This window comes from Acomys russatus, chromosome 8 (genome assembly GCF_903995435.1).
Source record: "Acomys russatus chromosome 8, mAcoRus1.1, whole genome shotgun sequence".
NCBI classification, from domain to species: domain Eukaryota; kingdom Metazoa; phylum Chordata; class Mammalia; order Rodentia; family Muridae; genus Acomys; species Acomys russatus.
In genome coordinates, this window is record NC_067144.1 from 43,740,239 (window position 1) to 43,761,638 (window position 21,400).

Here is a 21,400-nt window from a genome sequence, read left to right on the forward strand (position 1 = left end):
CACTTTTTTGTTTTTTGTTTTTAGAGACAGTATTTCTTTGTGTACCCTTGGCTATCCTGGGCTCACTTTGTAGATCAGGCTGGGTCAAACTCACAGTGATTTGCCTACCTCTAACTCCTAAGTGCTGGGATTAGAGGCATGTACCACAACGCCTGGCCCCTTATTTCCACACTTTATACAAAGTAAAACCAACATTTTTTTTTTCATAATATAACAATCTAAAAGAGAAAACTAATTCTTGAAAGAGTTTATCGATCAATAGTTGAAATATACTAGTTCTGGAACCCAAAGACAAAAATAATAAATTAACAAATAAAAAAAATACTATTAAGGACATTTGGGTACATGTTAAAACCACAAAATTGGCTTAAGTGGTTTGAATTTATGTGGCACATTGAAACACTACATCATGAGTTATAATATTCAAATCCATTTACAGAATAACAGGAACTGTGCATGCCATGATTTCATCTGAATTCACATGCTAACACAGGCATTCAAACCCTCATTTATAGCCGGGCTGGTGGCGCAGGCTTTTAATCCCAGCACTTAGGAGGCAGAGGCAGGCGGATCTCTGTGTATTCTAGGCCAGTCTGGTCTACAGAGTGAGTCCAGAATAGCCAGGGCTACACAGAGTAACCCTGTGTAGAAAATCCAAAAATAAAATAAAAAATAAAATCCTCATTTATAAGTAGAGCCAAAAAGGTTCAGAAAGAATCAGTAACTTTCTGGACTATCATGATTGCACACCTGTAATCCCCATTTTGTGCTAGAGGATTTCTGGGAGTTCAATATCAGCCTGGGCTACAGGGTGAGATCTTTCCTCAAGGATACAAAGGAAAGAAGACAGGAAAAAATGGAGAGGAGAAAAGGGGAGGGGAAAGGAGGAAAGGGGAAGAGAAGAGACCTTCTTGAGGCCTGTCTGATTCCAAAGATCTTAATCTCAAAATACTGAGGTCTCGAATGAAAACAGTGATACAGGAGATTCATGGCAACATGATGATGCTCAGCAGCACTGTCAAATCCTTGTTCTTGTAAGGTTTTAAGAGTATGATAGGGACAGAAGAGGGTGACTTGGGTGAAGAAGGCTATGAGTGCAAGTCCACAGTGTAAGTAAAGAAAGAGGGCAGCTAAAGGGCTACACGGCAGCAAGACAAAGCTTACGCCAATGGCTTCTTAACTTCCGAGAGTGGAGAACTCAGTGGATGGAATCAGGCAAGGCAATCACATCCGTGTCTAAGAAATGGCTAGCTACTCGAACCAGGGGTTTCCAATGCAGTAAAGACCCATCACTGTCTAATAAGACATGTCACTACTCCAATAGCTAAACTGGACTAACACAACTACAGCTCATATTATCCCGAAAAGAAATTTTAACCAATGGCTCCAGAGTTATTCTAGATAAAAGTATTAGACAACTCAACCAGACTTCAAAAAGGTGATTTATTAACTCTCAAAGATTACACAAGAGAGAGGTCTACAAACTGCACCGATCTTCTTAGGACACTGCTATGAACTAGGGTTCATGAAAATTTCAACATAGGAGGTTATGTAATGACCTTTCCAGTTCAGTTTAGTTCATAAGCAACCAAACAGTGACTTGTACCACTAATGCAAAGTGAAGTAAATACTCATATTTGCTAAACTAACAGATGTGTAGATGTATAGATACACAAAAGAAAACTAAACAAAATAAATAACTATTTGGTTAAAAATACATGTATTCCTCCATTGATAAATAACAGTGATTAATATTTTATTTTTACTTTAGAACCAATGGGTTTCTGTTAAACATTTTCAAAGACTACTTTAGTCAGTATGGGTCAACAAAGTACACCTTCCATATATATTTCTATTAATATTTTGCTCTGGATTTAATAACAGTGTGATTCAGTTCTACAGTTGACGTAACCTCTTTAATTAAACACTTAAAAGTTTAAAAGCATAAGTTTTACCAATAAATGAGCCAATAAATTTTAACTTTTATAATCAAAGCTTCAAATGGTCTGTTTTAAAAACCTTCATCTGCTATCAAAAGGCACAAAGAAGAAACTGCTCTTACATTTTTTTACTGTAGATATGATGGTTTGATGTGTTTTATACCTTAGTTATAATTACAAGAATGAGGGCAATAGTGACTTCCTCAGAGGAGCAGCAGGAGCTGATGGACTTTTGCTCTGCTCTATCTCACGTTACAGCGCCATCTGGCGTTCACTGTGCACAACTGCTACAAACACAAACTTTCTCAATGTCCTTTAGACATTTTCTGGCTTAAGGACAAATGTATGACTGGGACAATAAAGCTGGATCACTTGTGCAATAAGGAAATATGAAAGTTCATAGTGAGAAATTAAAGTGTCAGAGAAGGAACCATTTAAGTAACTTTCAGAAAGTACAGGACAGAGAACCAAACAGTAGTGGGGGAGGGAGCTCAGTTAGCTGGCAGAGTACTTGCCTTGCTTGCATAAGGCTGGGGGTTGGCCTTATGCCAAGGTGGTTCACACCTGTAGTGCCAGGTAGAGATGATGGATCTGAAATTTAAGGTCATCCTTTGCCACATAACAACTTCAAGAACAGCCTGAGCTATATGAGACTCTGTCTTAAACAAAAGAAAACAAAATAGAAAAAACAAACAAACAAAAACCTCCAAAAATCAAGATGATGAAAAAAAAAAAAAAGGAAAATGACAAAACAAATTATTAAGAGAGGAAACTCAGCATAGTGGTGCACAACTCACAATGCCACTGATGCAAGAAGACCAAGGGTTCAAGGCCAACCCAGGCTACTTGACAGAACCTTATTTTGAACAGGGCTAAGGATGCAGCTCAATGGCAGAGCATCTGCCTAGCATGCCTAAGGGCTCCACCTGGGGGTGGGGACTAACGATATTCTAAAACAAATCAGTAAGTTTGCTCATAACATAGCCTCAATTCTTTAATCTCTACCATAAGCAACATAATAATACAACTGACAGGTAATTGTACACATTTATTATATCAATAGATGACCACCTTGGCTCACTTCATCTTCTTTAAGAGACAAGCATCTCTTGGCTAAAGCTCCTGCCCCTAAGTTTACAACAGCACTTATTACTTACACCAATATAGGCTTTCCTGATATCCTAGGATGTCTTAGCACTTCTGACATTGTCTCTTTTGTTTCTTCCATCCTCTCTTCATCACTGGAATCCACAACAAATATTACCCCATAGGACTCAGCATAGTAATTCTTCCAAATTCCCCGAATTCTTTTTCCACCTCCTAAGTCAAAGATGGTAACTTCAAACTTCCCTTGTCTAAGATCAATTTTAGAAAATCCAACAGTGGGAGCTACATCTTCAGGATGCTCTGTTTCAAATGATACAAAAGAAAAAAGAAAAAAGGAATCTTTAGACCTTAAAAGCATTACTTTATCTCTACAACATAAATTATCTAACAAGTATTATTCATATGTTATTACAAAATGGAAAAATCATTTGCTGACGCAATAGACACTACTTGTAAACACCCTCGTGTGAGAGAAGGGTTAATAAACTAAATATCCAAATAGAATTTTCACTACACACATACAGGAATTTGGTTTTTGGTTGGTTGGTTTTCCTTTTTCTTTTTTCTTTCTTTCTTTTCTTTCCTTCTGTCTGTCTCTCTCCCTCTCTCTCTCCTCTCTCTCTTTTCTCTCTCCCTCTCTCTCCTCCCTCTCTCCCCCCCTCCCCACCCCCACCCCTCCTGTGATAGGGTTTCTCTGTATAGTCTTGGCTGTCCTAGACTCACTCTGTAGATCAAGCTGGCCTCGAACTCACAGTGATCGCCTGCTTCTGCTTGCATCTACCTCCCAAGTGCTGGGATTAAAGGCGTGCACTACCATGCCCAGCCTGGTTGGTTGGTTTTTCAACACAGGGTTTCTCTGAGTAGAACTGGCTGTCCTAGAACTTGCTGGCCTAGACTTATCCTGGAATTTATGGGCCAGGCTGTCCTAGAACTCAGAGACCCGCCTGCCTCCCAAGTGCTGGGATTAAAGGCATATGCCACCATTGCCTGGATGTTTTACTTAATTACTATAATCTTAGGCACTTAATAAATACATGTTGGATGAATGAATGAATGAGTTCTTGTTAAGGTTATCTATTCTCCAATCAGTTTTAGCCTTTTAATACCATGCCACTCAAGAGATCTACTGCAAATTCCATGGAAGAATAAGCAAAGGCAGGAATATTTTTTAAAAGAATAGAAACTTGAAGAATCAAAAATGGAAGAAGCTGCAAAGAATGAGGCGATTCTTTTCAAATCAAGCAAATTAAAGCTACAATAGGAATAAAGAGATTTTTAAGGACCCTGCAAAAAGATGTTTACCTGCCGCCGAGGAGCACAATGATCAACAGTGAGAGGTTTAAAAAGGGCCCTGAGAGACACAGAAAACTCACAACAGGAAACGGAGACAGGCTAAGGCTGGGAACAAGGAGAACCAAAGAATGACAAGTGAGAAATCCAGCAAACAACAAGGGATTAAACACAGACAGACACTGAGTCACACTCTCAACAGGTTTATTTGGCCTGGACTGGCTTTTGAGACAAGGTCACTCGTGTAGCCTAGGCTAGCCTCCAACTTGTGATTCTCCTGCTGCAGTTTCCCCAGTGCCTGTATGACAAGCATGCACTACCAAGCCAGGCAAAGCCTTCCATGCACACAGGTGGAAGCCAGACTGAACAGGGTCCTGAAAACAGGAAGCGGGAGCTGCTGAGGGTCTCTGACACAGCAGTGTCACAATTCGGTGATTAGAGCAGTTCTCTGCTGACTGAATAGGAACGTCAGGCCATTTTTTCTCAAAGAGTAAGAAAATTAAAACAAAAGGTTAGAAGGGAGAGCTTATTGAACATTAATAGAACTTACTGAGTCAGCTAAAAGAAAACTTTAGTGTCATGTGTGCCTCTTCCATCTTCTCCTTATCAATAGGAATATACTTACTATAAATCTTTCTCTATAGGACTTTGTTTACAGCTGTATGGTCCTAGAGTAGCCAATTACTACAAAAAGCTTTCAATGGCTTTTCATGATATTAAATGGATTAAAAACCGCTCGTCAGTTGTACCAGATGCATCTGCAGCTCCCCAAAACAAATGTCACTAGTTGTCCACTCTACTACATGGACTCAGCATAAGCTACTGCCATCATACAGAATTTTTCATTAAATGACACTGGTTGTTTATAGTGACTGGTTCCTACATTTAACAAACCATTCACTGTGGTAAATCTGGAAAGCATGCTCTACAATTAATTATAGCTGAGAAACAGGCTCGCAAGGTCTCACACTCCTTCTCAGGAAGCACCCAAGAGCAGCTTTGGCACTGCTTGTGACACGTAGCAGAGCCATTCCAAGCCACGTTTCTGCTGCTAATTTCTTCACTGATAAAACGACACAGGGTAAGGCTAAATGTAATAAAGTAGCCTGACTTTTCAGAAACAGGATCACATAGAACTTAACTGGGAGCTAGGGGCTGGGAGACAGCTCTGTTGGTAGAGTGCCTCCCTGGCTGCTTCAGTAAAATCCACTGCACTACATAAGTCAGGCACAGCGGGCTGGAGAGATGGCTCAGAGGTTAAGAGCACTGGCTCTTCTTCCAAAGGTCCAGAGTTCAATTCCCAGCAACCACATGGTGACTCATAACTATCTATAATGAGATCTGATGCCCTCTTCTGGCATCTAAACATACATGTGGGCAGAACACTGTGTAAATAATACATAATTTTCTAAAATAAATAAGTAAATCAGACATGGTGATGTTTGACTGTAATCTCTGCATTTGGGGGCTGTAGGGATGAGAATTAATAAAGACTCTGATAACAACAACTCAATAATAATAATAACAACAAAGGTAATAATAGAGTAAATCACAGCCAGGAAAAGGTTGTTATCTTCAAGTATGAATTGAAAGACACTCCAAGAAAAGTGCCAGTAAAAACAAAGTAACTATGCTGGAGCATGGGCAAGGGAGCTAAAATTAGAGCAAATGCTAATTTGATGAAAGAACTTTATTAGGGACCAGGGTGAAAAGATAAAACTAGGTATGGGTGCCATCCTCAAAGAATATACAGTGCAAAGTACAAAGCTCAGGGGGCTGAAGAGCTGGCTCACTGGTTAAGAGTGCTGACTGCCCATCCAGAGCAGCAGGCTTTGATTCCCAGCACCACGTGGCAGCTCGCAACTGTATCTCACTTCAATTCTAGGAGATCCAATGCCTTATTCTGGCCGCTGTGGGTACCAGGCATATAACAGGCATTCAGGGAAACAAAGCACTCATACAAAAAATAAAATAATTGTTAAAAATAGAGAGATCAAATACTAAAAGAAATGACACAGAATGTGTGTGTGTGTTGTGAAAAGAATGAGAAGATCCTATGAGGGAACTGAAAACAAAGATTAAGGGAAGGAGTAAAATGGTCAAGAGCAGCTTCAAACACTAAAGAGAGTAAGAATAACGTCTCAGAGAGGACACAATTAGAATGGACTGGAGAGCAGCATTCAAGGCTAGCTTGGGTTACTCCCTGTCTCCTGCTTTAATAGCGTCAGGGAGAGTGATCCTATTCAAATCTGAATTGTGGCAGTAGGGGGATACCAGAAAACCAGAATCTATCCATAGCATAAGTCTATTAAAAACACAAAAGACTGTACTATCTCTATCCAATTAACATGTAATAAAGTAAATTAACATAAACAAATAAATAACTTGGAAAAAAATTAAGAGTGCAGAATGCACTAATTTTCTACTTACCTCCTTGGATTCCCTTTGCTGTGGCTGTTTTACCAGCATTATCAAGTCCGACCATCACAAGAGTCACCTTTCTTAAAATAATAAAAATGTAAGATCACTTTCTTTGTTCATTTAATATGCAGGGATCTATCTATTCACACAACATTTAAGGAGCACATATTATATACCAATCTTCTAGATCAGTGGTTCTCAACCTTCCTAATGCTGAGACCCTTTAATATAGTTCATCATGTTGTAGTGACTCCCCAACCATAAAATTATTTTCATTGTTATTTCATAACTGTAATTCTGCTACTGTTGTGAATCGTAAATACCTGATATATAACTCCTGTGAAAGGGTCATAGGACGCCCAAGAGAGTAGCATCTCACAGGCTGTAAACTGCTGTTCTAACTGCTAGGAATTTGATGATGAGTAAACTATTGATTCAAAAGCAAAACTTATGAAGATACCATTAAATCATCATTCTTTCTGTTCTCCTATAAGCAAAAACCATAAAACATAATCTAAGTGATAGGAAGGAAATAAAGACTGAGCAGGGAGATAGATCTGTCCATCCCTAGATGATGCCTACCCCTGAGCTATTGATCCCTACTGAGGACTCAACTATCTAGTTGAACCAGGAATTACGGCAATGTGTCTGTGTTGCAAAGCACAGAAAGAATTCTTGCTAGGCGCCAGGCTCTTATCTGTATGTAGGTATGCAACACCATGCCAAATAAAAATCTATAATGACAGGCTTACTATCTGCAGTAGTAAAATGTTTAGAAGAAGCTTTCCATTGTTATAAACTATAAAATATGTGTTAGTTCGTAGAGTAAAAACAACAACAAATGTCTACCTCAGCTTTACAGATGAAGGCTATAAAGTTAAATAGTTTCTCAAGGGTCACACAATGAATTAGTTAGCAAGTCACAGCCAGCACCTACTACCAACATCTAGGGATCTCATAAACCTGAGGAAGGTATGTACTGGTCCTGCTAACCTGCTGACTCAGTCCCCTAGTAAAGCTCATGCCTGTCCAGGGGGATTTCTGCACAATGTAAAGGATGGAACAGCCCGTTATCATTGTGGATCTAGCAAGGAAACTAGTTGGGAAACAGAGAGAGAACTACAGCATAGCACAGCTGCCATGCTAAGACTACAGGGTAGACCGTAACTGTGACAGATCAGAGGAATTCAGAACTCTGGAGGGCACAGAAACAAGGACTAAGTATTATTAAGCACTGCTAAATGTTTCTGGCAATGTTGGGTTTGACTTTTTAACTCTATACAGAACACATGTTCCAGACACCCTGCACTGGCCTTCGAAGACATTCCAGCTTGACAAGCCTCAGTATACTATAGATAACACTGAATTTATCCTTCCTAAGACATGGGGATGGGGGGAGCACCTCCTGAGTAACTCAGCAAGAAGCCAGTGATTGGTGGAGTATGGGGCTTGTGACAGTTCCTTATACAAGGTCTGTGGTAGTCTGTTCTGTGATTGGTGCAAATATAACCCTTCATTTGTATTCCACATCTGCCCCCAGCTATATAATCAGACTATCTGGCTCTGTTGGGAGGGCCCAATCAAAGGCTTCTGTCAAGTGTTTCCTTTGATCAAAAGTAGAGAGGGGTCAGCTCATAACAGGTAGAGAAGCTAGCAGGGATGGGCGGCAGCGCCACTCTCTGCAGCAATGGTAGCAACAATGCTAGGAGAGTAGTAGAGGTAGAGGACAGTGGAAGCCAACAGTAGGTAGAGACAAAGATGAGGGCTGTGGGTCCCAGTTTCTAGAATAGTTCCAGGAATCTGCCAAGCCCTAAGAGTTGAAGTTACCAATGCTCAAAACCTGGAACACCAACCACTGTAAAAGCCAAAGGTTTCAATACTGGGGGGTGAGAGTAAGGCCACCTGGTAGGCTGTGTGAGTCCTAGAACTTGGGTTTGGGACCTTTAACTAGCACACACTGACAGCTACTACTGCCACCTACTGTTCAAAGCACAGGATTACACTAGCTGCTGAGGCACTGTTGCTCTGGGCAATACCCTCCAATCTCAGCTTCAGTATCTGGTTTCTAGAGCCTGGAATCCTAATGCCCTGGTCTTAGGACTTAGGGCAATTAGCTTTTGTGTTTATCATCCAAGCTCGTGTGCATTTGGCACTCACAGGGCCACATCAAGCAACACTACAGTCACCTGCTCAGGTATTACAAGTAGGCCAAGAGAAAGCAGGCATCCTTTGTATTAATAATATAGGTACACTCATTCCTCACCAACAATGATCCTAAAGAATGCTTGAAAACAGAATTAAGATGGCAGTCAAGGGTGTTCTTTCAATTCCAGGTATGGCTTTCTTGGATATGCGTTTATTTTTGCCCTCTCTCAACGTCTAGATGTACACACACACACACACACACGGAAAGGACAAAGGTGAAGGTATCAGACATTCCAGGAACAGGTCACAGGCTAAATCTTCCAAAAACAAAACTGGTCAATTATCCAATAATCATTGATAAGATTCTATATATTAGTCATAAATATTAAAGTATTTAAGATAAATCTATTTGCCGGGCATGGTGGCGCACCGCTTTAATCCCAGCACTCAGGAGGCAGAGGCAGGTAGATCACTGTGAGTTCAAGGCCAGCCTGGTCTACAAAGCTACTCTAGGACAGCCAAGGCTACACAGGGAAACCCTGTCTCAAAAAACAAAGAAAGAAAAAAAAAAACAAATAGAAAAATGAAGTTGACATTTTATGACAAAAAAGAAAATAATGTAGCAAACTGAATAGTTATAAACTATGCCGTATGTTAGAACCTGTTAAGTACTATGGTGGGAAAAGAATAACATAAATGAAGAAAAAGTAAACTGAGAGTGGAAGATGGAGGTCTGGGAAGTTTCCCACAGAGTGATCAAGGCCGGTGTCCTGCAGAACCTAAGGCCTTAAAGAGTTAACTATCTATCCCAGCAAGAGACCAAGGCTGGTATAAAGAGGAGAGATAAGGAATAGTGGGAAGACTACATGGTAAAACTACACTGAGAAAAGGACAGGATAAAAAGACAAGAGGTCGGGGACTCATCAGATGTCAAACTACATACAGCTTGTGGGCTTTAGTAAGGATTCCAGCTTTTACATGACTAAAACAAAATTTATTTTGGATGTTGGTTTCCCTTGTGACCCAAGAATCTTGGTCTTTTTAAGTGTTTCGAAGCACCATGGCAAATAGGTGGACATCACAGCTACATTTGACTCAGCAAAGAATAAGAAGGAACCTCAGACCCTGTACCCAACCAGTCATTGAAGATGCCAGTAGTAATGTCATAGAGCCCCACAGCAGATGATGAAGATATAGAGACCAGGCTCTATGTAACAGGCATTGTCAACTGTGATAAGTATGAATTTACTTCCTAAGAAAGCTACAGGGCACATGGTATACACACATACCTGCAGCCCGAACACTCACACATATAGAATAAGAAAACAAGGCCACATTTTCTGATTGTTTGTATCATTTATACTAAATAACATGGAATCATTATCAAGAAGGAAATAAACACTGAGGAATCTCAGTCCTCATAAACCTTAGACCCCCAGGAAAGAAATCAGAAGATTGGAAGATAATTTCAGTGATGTGGGATAATTATTACAAAAGGGAAACAGCAGCAAGGTCATGCAGAGAGGCGGAAACAGAGCCTGCTCTATTATTTTCAGCCGGTCTTACAAAGGAAGACAGTGCTGAACATTATGGGATTCTATGTGCACTCCTTAAGAGCAACCATGCCCCTCCCACAGTTCACGGTTTGAATGCACAGTCTCTAGCTGGTGCAATTGTTAAGGGCTGCCCTGGAAATTGCAAGTGGGGCCTAACTGGAGGAAGCCGTTTCTGGAGAGGGGTCTTGGAGGGTGTACTATCCCTGGCCACTTCCCAGGTGCACATGCATGTGCATGTCTGTGCATGTGTAAGATTTTTTGAATTAATTAACTTTGCACGAGCACTTTTTCCTGAACATACATACATACATACATACATACATACATACATACATATATATACACACACACACACATCACGTGCATGCCTGGTGCCTTTAGAAGTGAGAAGAGGTCATCAGGTCCCCTGGAACTAGAGATACGGAAGGGTGCAAGCTGCCAAAGGAGAGTGTGGGACTTGAATGCTAGCCTCCTCTGTAAGTGCAGCAAGTGCTCTTTTTTTTTTTTTAAGATTTATTTATTTATTTATTTATTTATTTATTTATTTATTATGTATACAGTGCTCTGCCTGCATGTACACCTGCAGGCCAGAAGAAGGCATCAGATCACATTATAGATGGTTATGAGCCACCATGTGGTTGCTGGGAGTTGAACCAGGACCTCTGGAAGAGCGGACAGTGCTCTTAACCTCTGAGCCACCTCTCCAGCCCCCAGCAGCAAGTGCTCTTAATTGCTTGGCCATGTCTCCAGCCACATGGCTGTCTTCTTCCTGATCCATGGGTATATGAAGAGCTATAATTCACCACAAATTCTCACAGCTATTTCTGTTCAAATGCTTGGCACCAGGAAACTGTATATGAAGCCTCTGAAATCACAAGCCAACAAATAATGTCCCCCTTAAGCTACTTCTAAAGAAATTTGGCCAAAGCGATGAAAAATGGCTAATAGCCTCACTAATACAACTGTTTCAATCAAAACAATCCAGATATCCCCTCAGGAGCATGCCCAGATGTCTGTCTCACGGGCACAGAATTTATAGATTCTGTCAAGCAGACAATTAAAATTAGCCACCATGCCTACGACAGTACTCACTGGGTAGGGAGGGAGGGTGCTGTGAATCTAACTTACAGCTTTATGTACGGTGGGCAAACACTGCCACTGAGTTACATTCGCAGTCCTGTGAACACCACTTTTACCTTATGAATATATTCAAGACAAACAACCAAAATGTCCTCCAAAGAAAAAAATCATTTTGTTAAATTTAATGCCAAGACTGGCACAAAAATAATCCTTTATTTTTACTTAAAAGTATGCTTATAAATTTTTAAGATTATGCCATATACCTGAAAAGAGGCTTCCTCAACTAAATATTTGAGGAAGTTAAAGGCACTGTAAATAATAAAGTGTTAGTACAGATAAAAATCATAGTATGACTTAACTGTAATATTTGGTAATTTACAGAATGGGGTTAAAGGTTAGCAGTTATATAAAGCTCCAAGTCTGAGCAACATTTTAAAATAATAAAGATGCACACACACAACCTTGCACATTAAAAAGTGCATGTTACTATAGTTTTTAAAAATATGGTAAATTATCCAGGAGTGGTGGCACATACCTTTTGTTTTGTTTTTATGGTTTTTTGAGACAGGGTTTCTCTGTGTAGCCTTGACTGTCTCGGACTCACTTTGTAGACCAGGCTGGCCTCGAACTCCCAGCGATCCGCCTGCCTCTGCCTCCCGCGTGCTGGGATTAAAGGCGTGCACCACCACGCCTGGCTTGGTGGCGCATACCTTTAATCCTCCCAGCACTCCAGAGGCAGAGGCAGGCAGATTGCTGTGAGTTAGAGGCCAGCCTGGTCTACAAAGCAAGTCCAGGATAGCTAAGGTTACACAGAGAGACTCTGTCTGGGGGAAAAAAAAAACAGAAAGAAAAAAAAAAGTAAAACATCACTGGGGACAGTTTGGCAAATGAAAGACGATCACACTGATCAAAGCCAAACTCTTCAAAGAGGAAAAGATAGCATATAGTACTCTTGGGTAGACAGTCTAGAAAAACTGGCACTGGCTATAAGATCAACCATTTTGTCATTTGTTCAGACAAAATCTCAATAAAAACATTAGGTGTTATGGGTACAAAACTTCCCAGACATGATTTCTACCATACAATGTTCCTCCAGTGACAATGACTGAAACATAAATATTAATATACTGGGGTACTGTGAAAGTTTAAATGTTCGCGGGCTCTGTGGTATTACAAAATTCAAGTACATTTATACTAAGAATAGGTAACACAGTAAGATTCAAGGCACTCAGCTAAATAGGCATCAACCTGCTATAGAACCCTGCATTCAAGTCCTAATTCTGTCATTTCTAAACTGCATGACCTTGGACTGCGCACAGTGTCGTCACTATAGTATAATACATGCAGGTGGAGTGAGAACTCAGTGAGACGATGCAAACTGTCTATGCAAGACTGTGACACAGAACAGATGCTCAGTCTGCAACTTTTCTCAAGACAGCCCAGAGCACAAGCCAGGGAACCCACTGCTGGGCCCAGCTTCTCAAAGAGGGTTAAGCAGCTCCCTGTGCACATGTTGACAGGGTGCTTGTTCTCACAGCTGAAGTCTGAAACTGAGAGACAGATCTGACCAGGTATTTGCATCATGTAAGTGAAGTTCAATCCATCACAACACATGATACAGCCCAGGAAACACACAAGAGACAGGCCAGAAGACGAGAAGACGAGAACACTTTAAGCTCGGAGCAAAGAGAGAGAGGGGAGGAGATGAAAAAATGGCATTAATGTGAACAGCTTCTAAAGGGGTTAAGGGAGGAACAGGATCTATCAAATGCTGTGCAATTCTGTGAAATAAAAGTGTCTCGGCTGGGCGGTGGTGGCGCACGCCTTTAATCTCAGCACTCGGGAGGCAGAGGCAGGTGGATCCCTGTGAGTTCGAGGTCAGCCTGGTCTACAAAGTGAATCTAGGACAGCCAAGGCTACACAGAGAAACCCTGTCTCAAAAAAAAAAAAAAAAGTATCTCTTTCAGTAGGTCACTGGGACCTGTAATCTCACCATTAGATACTGGGGCAGATTTGTACTGGTGCCAGCCTATGGTACTTGTGAGAACTTCTCTCAATAAAAGGAAGAAGAAAAAGAGGTGTCTTGGTGCTCACTATTTCAAATTAAGTACCTCAGAATTGAATGGCCTCCACTCTTCTCAGGCCTGCAATAACTAAGGCTTTGATTTAAATACCATGTCTCCATAGTTCAAAGACATTTCTCTCTATAATTTATCTTCATGCTGTGCCTTGAGCAAGGGAGGTACACGACACTCAAGGCTTCAGCACTAATAAGAAGTTAGCCTGAAGTAGTTTCCAAGGCAAGTTTAAACACATGATTTACCAAAACAGTAACAGATACTACCGTATTATGAAGTATCCTGGATCACTGTCGCCCTGAGAGCCACTCATTTTTCTAAGTGCATACTCAATCAGGTCTGCAGGGACAAGGGCTTCCATTTCTTTTCCCAGCACACTCACAACTTAGCTCCTGCATCTGAAAGACAGGTAATATGTTCCCGATACAGCCCAACTCTGTGGCTCAGCTTCAATCCCTGTACTTGGACGGTGGAGGAAGGTGGATCTCTGAGTTTGAGGCCAGCCATATAGCAAGCTCCAAACCTGCTAAAGCTGTACAGTGATACTCAGTCTCAACCCGTACTCCGCCCTGTTTGTTTTTAAAACCCTAACCAGGGCATTTTCTGCCTAAAACTACAAAACCAAGTTCAAGCTTGGTGGCTTCTTCCTTGACATCCCCCAGCAGACAACACCACGATGCCTTCTGTGTCACATTGTCACCACAAGCATTTCTTCATTGTTTCCTCAGCTAGAGCTTGTCCTCATCAACTGTGCAGCGCAGTGCCAATGGTGCCAGAGCACCATTAACTCTCAACTCTTCCTCTTACTAAGGGACCACTAAGTGAAGTGAATACATATGATTTCAAATTAACAAAGTACCATATTGAATTGAACTCATGAAAACCTTTTCATCAATATGGGGATGTGAAATTGTTTATTCCATGTCTAATTGAATGAAAATTAATGAAAAAATGTTTACATATTCATGGATTAAAGATAATAACAGAAATATTTTAAATCCAAAGTGATTCTTAGGAATTAGTAAATAAGAAGAAGCGATTGAGACACCAAAGATCTGATTATGTATTCGCTTAGGTATCTATCTACCTTAAGGTGAAGACTTCTATAATCTAGGTGCTAATATCTGACGCTACTCAGTGTAGTGACTAATATACTCCAAAACGAAGTACATGAAAACATCTTATTTCAGAGGTCCTTTTTATCTAACATATTATATATACATACACACACACACACACACACACACACACACACACGCACACGCACGTCCGTCAAAAGTAATAGTGGGAGGGCTGGAGAGATAGTTCTGCACTTAAGAACACATACTATTCTTCTAGAGGTCCCAAGTTTAATTCCCAACACCAACATCAAGTGGCTCACAACCACCTATAATTTTAGCTTGAGGGCTATCTAATGGCTCTGGCCTCAAGATAGTAGCACTCACATGCACATTATACACATAGAGACTCCCACACAGACTCACATACACAAAATTAAAACTAGTAAAAAGAAAAGAAAAAATGCACAGCAGAGTATCCAACTTAAAAAAAAATCTATATTTGCCAACATCAGCAAATCTTTGTAGAGACCAGTCTCATAACTCGTCAAAGTGTTGAAAACAAGTGACAATTGAGTTACAGCTCTAAATGAGACCTAGATACAGATGTATGCACCCCATTAGACTCAGGGAAGTCAGAAAGAATGTAATAGTGAGAGGTGGAAAAAGTCACTGTGAAGTGCTATCTCCCAGGAATGACATGGTCACTGCGCTCATAAACTTGCCAGAGCTGTGTTCAGCTGCGAATGATCGAGCCGGTCAATGATTCCAGCACAGGGTATGTGTGTTGGTGTGGAGCACAGAAGGGGGAGGGATATGGAGCGGGGAGGGGGGGCTGGGGGGGCGGCTTCATGAGGTTGAGGAGCTATTAGCAACTGATAGCTGCCTAGTGAGGAGGCATCATTTTCCTTTGAGAGCATGACCACTGGTAGGTTGACCACACTCAAGCAGCGAGCACTATGTGGACTTCATGGGAGAAGAAAAGGAGGATGAAGAAACAGAGATGAGAGGGAAGAGGAGGAGATAAAAAAGGGACACACGTATTGTGAGGCTTGCTGGGAAGAGTTGGGCGTGATTAATATATACTGTATATATGTGAAATTACCTATGAAGAAATAAATTTGTCAACTTAGAATAATACTTACACTAAAATAATTATATAAATGTCTAATGTTAAATATATTGTGTATAGCTGGGCAGTGGTGGTGTATGCCTTTAATCTCAGCAAAGGCAGACAGATTGCTATGAGTTTGAGGCCAGGCTGGTCTACAAAGCAAGTCCAGAACAGCCAAGGCTACACAGAGAAAGCCAGTCTTGAAAAAAACAATATATATACGTATGTATGTATGTATATACATATCATATTGCACATATCAAAGATAAAATAGTTTACTCAAAAAAATTGAAGGAGCCGGGCGTGGTGGCGCACGCCTTTAATCCCAGCACTCAGGAGGCAGAGGCAGGCGGATCGCTGTGAGTTCGAAGCCAGCCTGGTCTACAAAGTGAGTCCAGGATGGCCAAGGCTACACAGAGAAACCTTGTCTCGAAAAACCAAAAAAAAAAAAAAACTGAAGGGCAAAGTGTGATACATAAAAACTGCATTGCTGAAAATATTTTAAGCTTCATGAAGCAAGTTCTAAATTTGAATATAAATACAAATATGAGTCTCTGGTACTTTTTTTTTATTAATTTATCCTTGTTACATCTCAATGGTTATCCCATCTCTTGTATCCTCCCATTCTTCCCTCCCTCCCATTTTCCCCTTATTCCCCTCCCCTATGACTGTTCCTGAGGGGGATTACCTCCCCCTGTATATGCTCATAGGGTATCAAGTCTCTTCTTGGTAACCTGCTGTCCTTCCTCTGAGTGCCACCAGGTCTCCCCCTCCAGGGGACATGGTCAAATGTGAGGCACCAGAGTACATGAGAAAGTCACATCCCACTCTCCACTCAACTGTTTTTTTTTTTAATCCAAAACCCCAGTCTTTTTATTAAATATAAACAGGAAGTACATAGATAAAAAGAATGTCAGACATTCTGGTTTAGTGTACAGCACACTAGATAATCCTTGTTAATCTGCATGTAAAGCTTAATTAGGAAATTAAGACCTCAGCAACTGCTATAAATGCTCTAGATTTATTTACGTTCATTTAGAAAAAAAAAAACCATATGACTGTAGGGATCTATTCACTCCATAAATGATGAGCCATGTCCCCATCAGCTTTACTGGACACACCGGTACCCAGAAGCAACGAGATCATTCTGCGAGCTGCCTGAAGCTCTTCCCTCTGGACGGGGCAGTTGCAGAAGTTCACTAAAACATTTGAAATAAAGCTTTGATGGAGAGAGATGCTAAAATCAAGAGGAGAGAAATTATTTTCAAATGGCAAGGACCTGTGGGAGGTGATGGGAGATGAGCAGGATACAGGACACTTAAGGATGAGTAACCTGTGTCTTTGAGATTAAAACATTTGTGTGATACTAAAAGTTGATGTCTGAACACTTTGAAGGGCTGACCCAGGTACTTCTAGTTCCTGATTTATAATAACAGTTGTTTATATAACTCTTGCTGTCAAGATGCTTTTAAATTACTCCTACTTTTCTGATGTTTAGTGGGTCTTTCTTGACACTGGACTCACAGAGAGCATGAGGCATACAAACTCCTCAGACACCAATAAAATGTCACACCTCTTTTCTTCTAAACTCCCCTGTCTCTGTCCTGCCCTAATGAACAGGGGTCCGAGTGTAAAGTACTGAATCTAACAGACACGAAGTGAAGGTGGAGATACCATACTGCTCTCCCACTTTTAATTACCAACAGGGTATCTATCTGCAGCCTCAAAGAGCCAGTGCCTGGGAGAAGAAGCAGCCTCTAAGTCCTAATTATTGAAAGGCAACACTAGCCAAAGGTGGTGGCACAGGCCTTTAATCTCAGCACTCAAGGAGGCAGAGGCAGGCATATCTCTGTGAGTTCAAGGCCAGCCTGGCCTACAAAGGGAGTCCAGGACAGCTAAAGCTACACAGAGTCACCCTGTCTCAAATAAACAATAAAACAAAACAAAAAAAGCAAACCAACACATGATGGCAGTCATACACAGAGTAAAAGCACTTACACCTAAGCTAGAAGAGGAGAAGGCAGAGGAGGCTGGGGTTCAATATCCTTTGAAGTCACATCCCTAGAGACATAATCTCCTTCTTCTAGGCTTGATCTCTAAAACTCAACTACCTCCCAATGCCACCACGCTAGGGATGACGCCTTTGACATGCGGACCATTGTGTCAAACCACACCATGTGACTAACTGTGCCCCAAAATTGCTAAAAAGATCTACAGAAGAGTCCTAATTTCTCTATTGTGCTTGTTCCTAGTAGAATAAAAGTACAGTCCCCCTCCACCATGCCTGGGTGTGACTCCGATGAAGCATGGCGTGCCTTTCATCATAGCCATGCTGTATATGCCACCCAATCACTGGTTATCTGGTCAGCTGCCTGACTGCTTTTGTTCAAGTCACTCTCGTTTTTACTTAATAGAAGTTCCAAATGGCTGGGCATCCATACTGGTCATTTTATTACAGTACAGTGCTATATTTGTTCAATTTTCTTATTAGTTATAATTATTAACGTCTTGCTGTGTTTAAACCTTACCATTGGTGTGTCTGTGTGTGTGTGTATATGTGTGTGTGTGTGTGTGTGTGTGTGTGTGTGTGTGTGTGTGTGTGTGTTATTGGCAAGTATATAGATATACTTTATACAGGGTTTGGTATTATTCAGTTTCAGGCATCGCTAGCAATCTCTGAAAGTACTCTTTACAAACATACACAAGAACTACTCTATTACAGGAAGCCCAACAGGGACCTAGAGAAATAGAAGAACAAACATAACTCAGTATTCAGGATTACTCTTCACTTCTGACTTGGGTAAGAAGACGACAAAATAAATTTGCTAACATGAAATACAGGTGCATCTACAGGAACTTGTGACATGGAAACAAGGTAGGGTAAAAGCTTAATCATGGATGTGATAAAACTGACAATTCTGCAGAGGAACATTCTCTCTGTACCAGAAATATGTTCTGCATGTAGCTGAAATGCTAACATAACTTGCGATTGATCGTATATGAGGGCATGCCACAGAAACGAGAGGAGAACTTTGAGGAACACTTAGAATACAAATGGAGGAAAGCAAATTGGTGAAGATAAAGAAAGCAGGAAATAGGAAAAGGGAAAAAATGAGAATTCACTTCCCCTTGGTGGGGAGGTCCTCTGCACACAGAGGAAGGGGAAGCAGGTTATCCAGATGAGACCGAATAGGCTGTGGTCATATGGTGGGGAAGGAGGTGCCCTTCTGTCAGAGGCCTAGGGGAGGGGAGTAAGGTGAAAGAGGGAGGGAGGGTTGGGAAAGGGAAGATACAAGTGAGAGAATTACAATCAGGTTGTAATCTGAATACGTTATTTTTTAAAGTGGTCTTAAATATCTAAAGATGGTAAGAGCCCATTTACGGCAAGAGTCAAGAAGAATCCATGGCATTTAATAAACAAGAAGACACTGGTATAAGAACTCTTAAAGGGACAGGACAGAAGTTTGTTATTTGGAGTTATGGAATGCAGGAGAGAGGAGGAGGTAGGGACAGGACCACAGTCCACTGTGAACTGAGAATCCCAGGGTGAAAGAAAAAGAAAAGGTACTAGTGGTTCCAAGGATATAGGGTTGTAAGGACGGTGGACTGAAAAATGTCCTTCCAAGGATGCCCACAACCCAACCTCTACCTGTGCATTCGTTCCTTTACACAAAGGGAGCTCACCTTGGACTATACAAGTACATCCAATGTATCACAAGGGTCCATTATAGCATACTGTTGTGTTTGGTATGCCACTAGCATCGAAGGAGGAAGAACAGGACCGTGACCAAGGACCTCGAGTAGTCTCCTCAGGCTGGAAAGCACAATAGGAAGCGCATTCCTCCCCTAGAGCTTTCAGAAGGTAGGTGTACAACCCAGCAGACCACTTCAAACTTCTGGTCTTAGAACCTAATGGTGATAAAGTTGCATTGCTTCAAGTTACTACTGCAGATGAGTTCTAGCAGCCATGGAAGCCAATAAGCTGAGTTTGGTTTGGTTAAGCAAGAGAAGCCTGAAAACATATACTAAATAAGTATGTTTGGAAGACTAAAGAGAAAAATGGCTTCTGATTTTCACAAGAAAAAATGACAAAAGTTTATTCTTATATCCCAACAAGCCCTCTCTCCCATATAGATGAAGTATACTTACTTAAGTAACTAAAAACTATCTGAATGTAGAACAAATGAGGCAAGGAAATGGAATCCAGAGCACAGGCATAAGAATTAACCTGGGAAAGAAAAACAATTCTCTCTTTTCAGGAAAATGGGGAGGGAGGAGGCAAAGCTATATCCTAATAAACATAAGCTATGAACAGAGGATGATAAATTACTACACAGTATGTACCACTCAGGGTTGGAGGTAGTTTACTGAGCAACAGATTGATGCCATTGTGATGGTAATTCTTCATTGTCAACAGATTTCTATTTGGAATCACCTAGGAGACACATCACTAGGAGTGTCTGTGAGGGAAGAGGGAAGCCCCACCCAGAACATGAACGGAACCACGCAGATTAAATAAAGAGAGAAAGAGAAAAGCAGCTTTACTTCAGCAGTCTCCGGTTACTGCTTCCTGACCCCTAAGATACGGGGAGTCCTGGCTACAGATTCCCTCCATCCACTACCAACTCCGATTGCCCTGCTGTAACGGACAGTGTTTTAAAACTTGGGCCCAGATAAATCCTCCTTATGACAAGTTGCTTCTCTTGCGTTTTGGTGACAGCAATGAGAGAAGTAACCTCGGCAGCCAGGCTTCAAATGCTCTCACAGATTTTCTCTCTTCAAGTGCCATGGCATAGAAGTGATCAACAAGTTGGACATGTGAAAATGTTAAGACATCTAGGAGTCAGATTCCAAGCTTTTAAACTCAAGCACTATGCTGAGAAACCTGGATGACAGCAACTTAGCCAAGTGGTCAAGGTTAACCTTCCCCTCAGTAACACACACCGGCACTATACACCCCTTGGCATGCTGTACTGTGGTATGTGTTCTGTGGAGCACTTGCCTACGATGAGTGACATACTGTCTCCGCAGTATTCTTCCCCCATTTGTACCACCTCACTAAAATTACTAGGAAGTAAAAGGCAAACGGAGCAGATTAAGAAGCAAATTCAGCAAACAATCTCAAAACCCTAAGCAGTGCTAGTCAAAGGGACCTCACAAATGGCAACTCTTACAGACTGAGGAAGGTGAAAGAACCAGAGCAAATGAGTGTGGGACCCTAGACTGGATCGCTCACACATACACACTGTAAAGAAACAATACGATTAGTGGAAAAGCAAGCGAGCTTGTAATACAGTGTGCTGTTAATTATATTACACTGATGCTGCTTTCATGGTGGTACTAAATCTCAAAAAAAAAAAAAAAAAAAAAGAAATCTAGCACTATACTATATGAATTCTACTGGGGCAAGTCACTTGTCTGTGGGTCTAGAACTATAGTCAATTCAAGGTGGATTTACATGGCTTGAAAGCCTAGGTTCAGATTCTGATCTGTATGGCAAGTATGGCTTGAAAACTGGCTGGGTTTCTGGCCCTCATTATTAACCCAGATGGGTGGGTTAATACTGGCTCTCAGCCTCCTGCCTGGTACGTATCAACTAAATCTAATTCAT

The 21,400-nt window shown here is 41.1% G+C and overlaps 1 protein-coding gene across 1 annotated transcript in view; it reads right to left on the reverse strand.

The window, feature by feature from the left end:
* The window catches only part of Arl13b (ADP ribosylation factor like GTPase 13B), a 57,998-nt gene that overhangs the window by 33,684 nt on the left and 2,914 nt on the right, over positions 1-21,400 (reverse strand). The window contains exons 2-3 of the mRNA XM_051150108.1: positions 6,768-6,838; positions 3,098-3,347 (exon numbers count right to left, since the gene is read on the reverse strand). Coding sequence (XP_051006065.1) covers positions 3,098-3,347; positions 6,768-6,838 — 321 coding nt within the window. The remainder of the gene's footprint in view (positions 1-3,097; positions 3,348-6,767; positions 6,839-21,400) is intronic.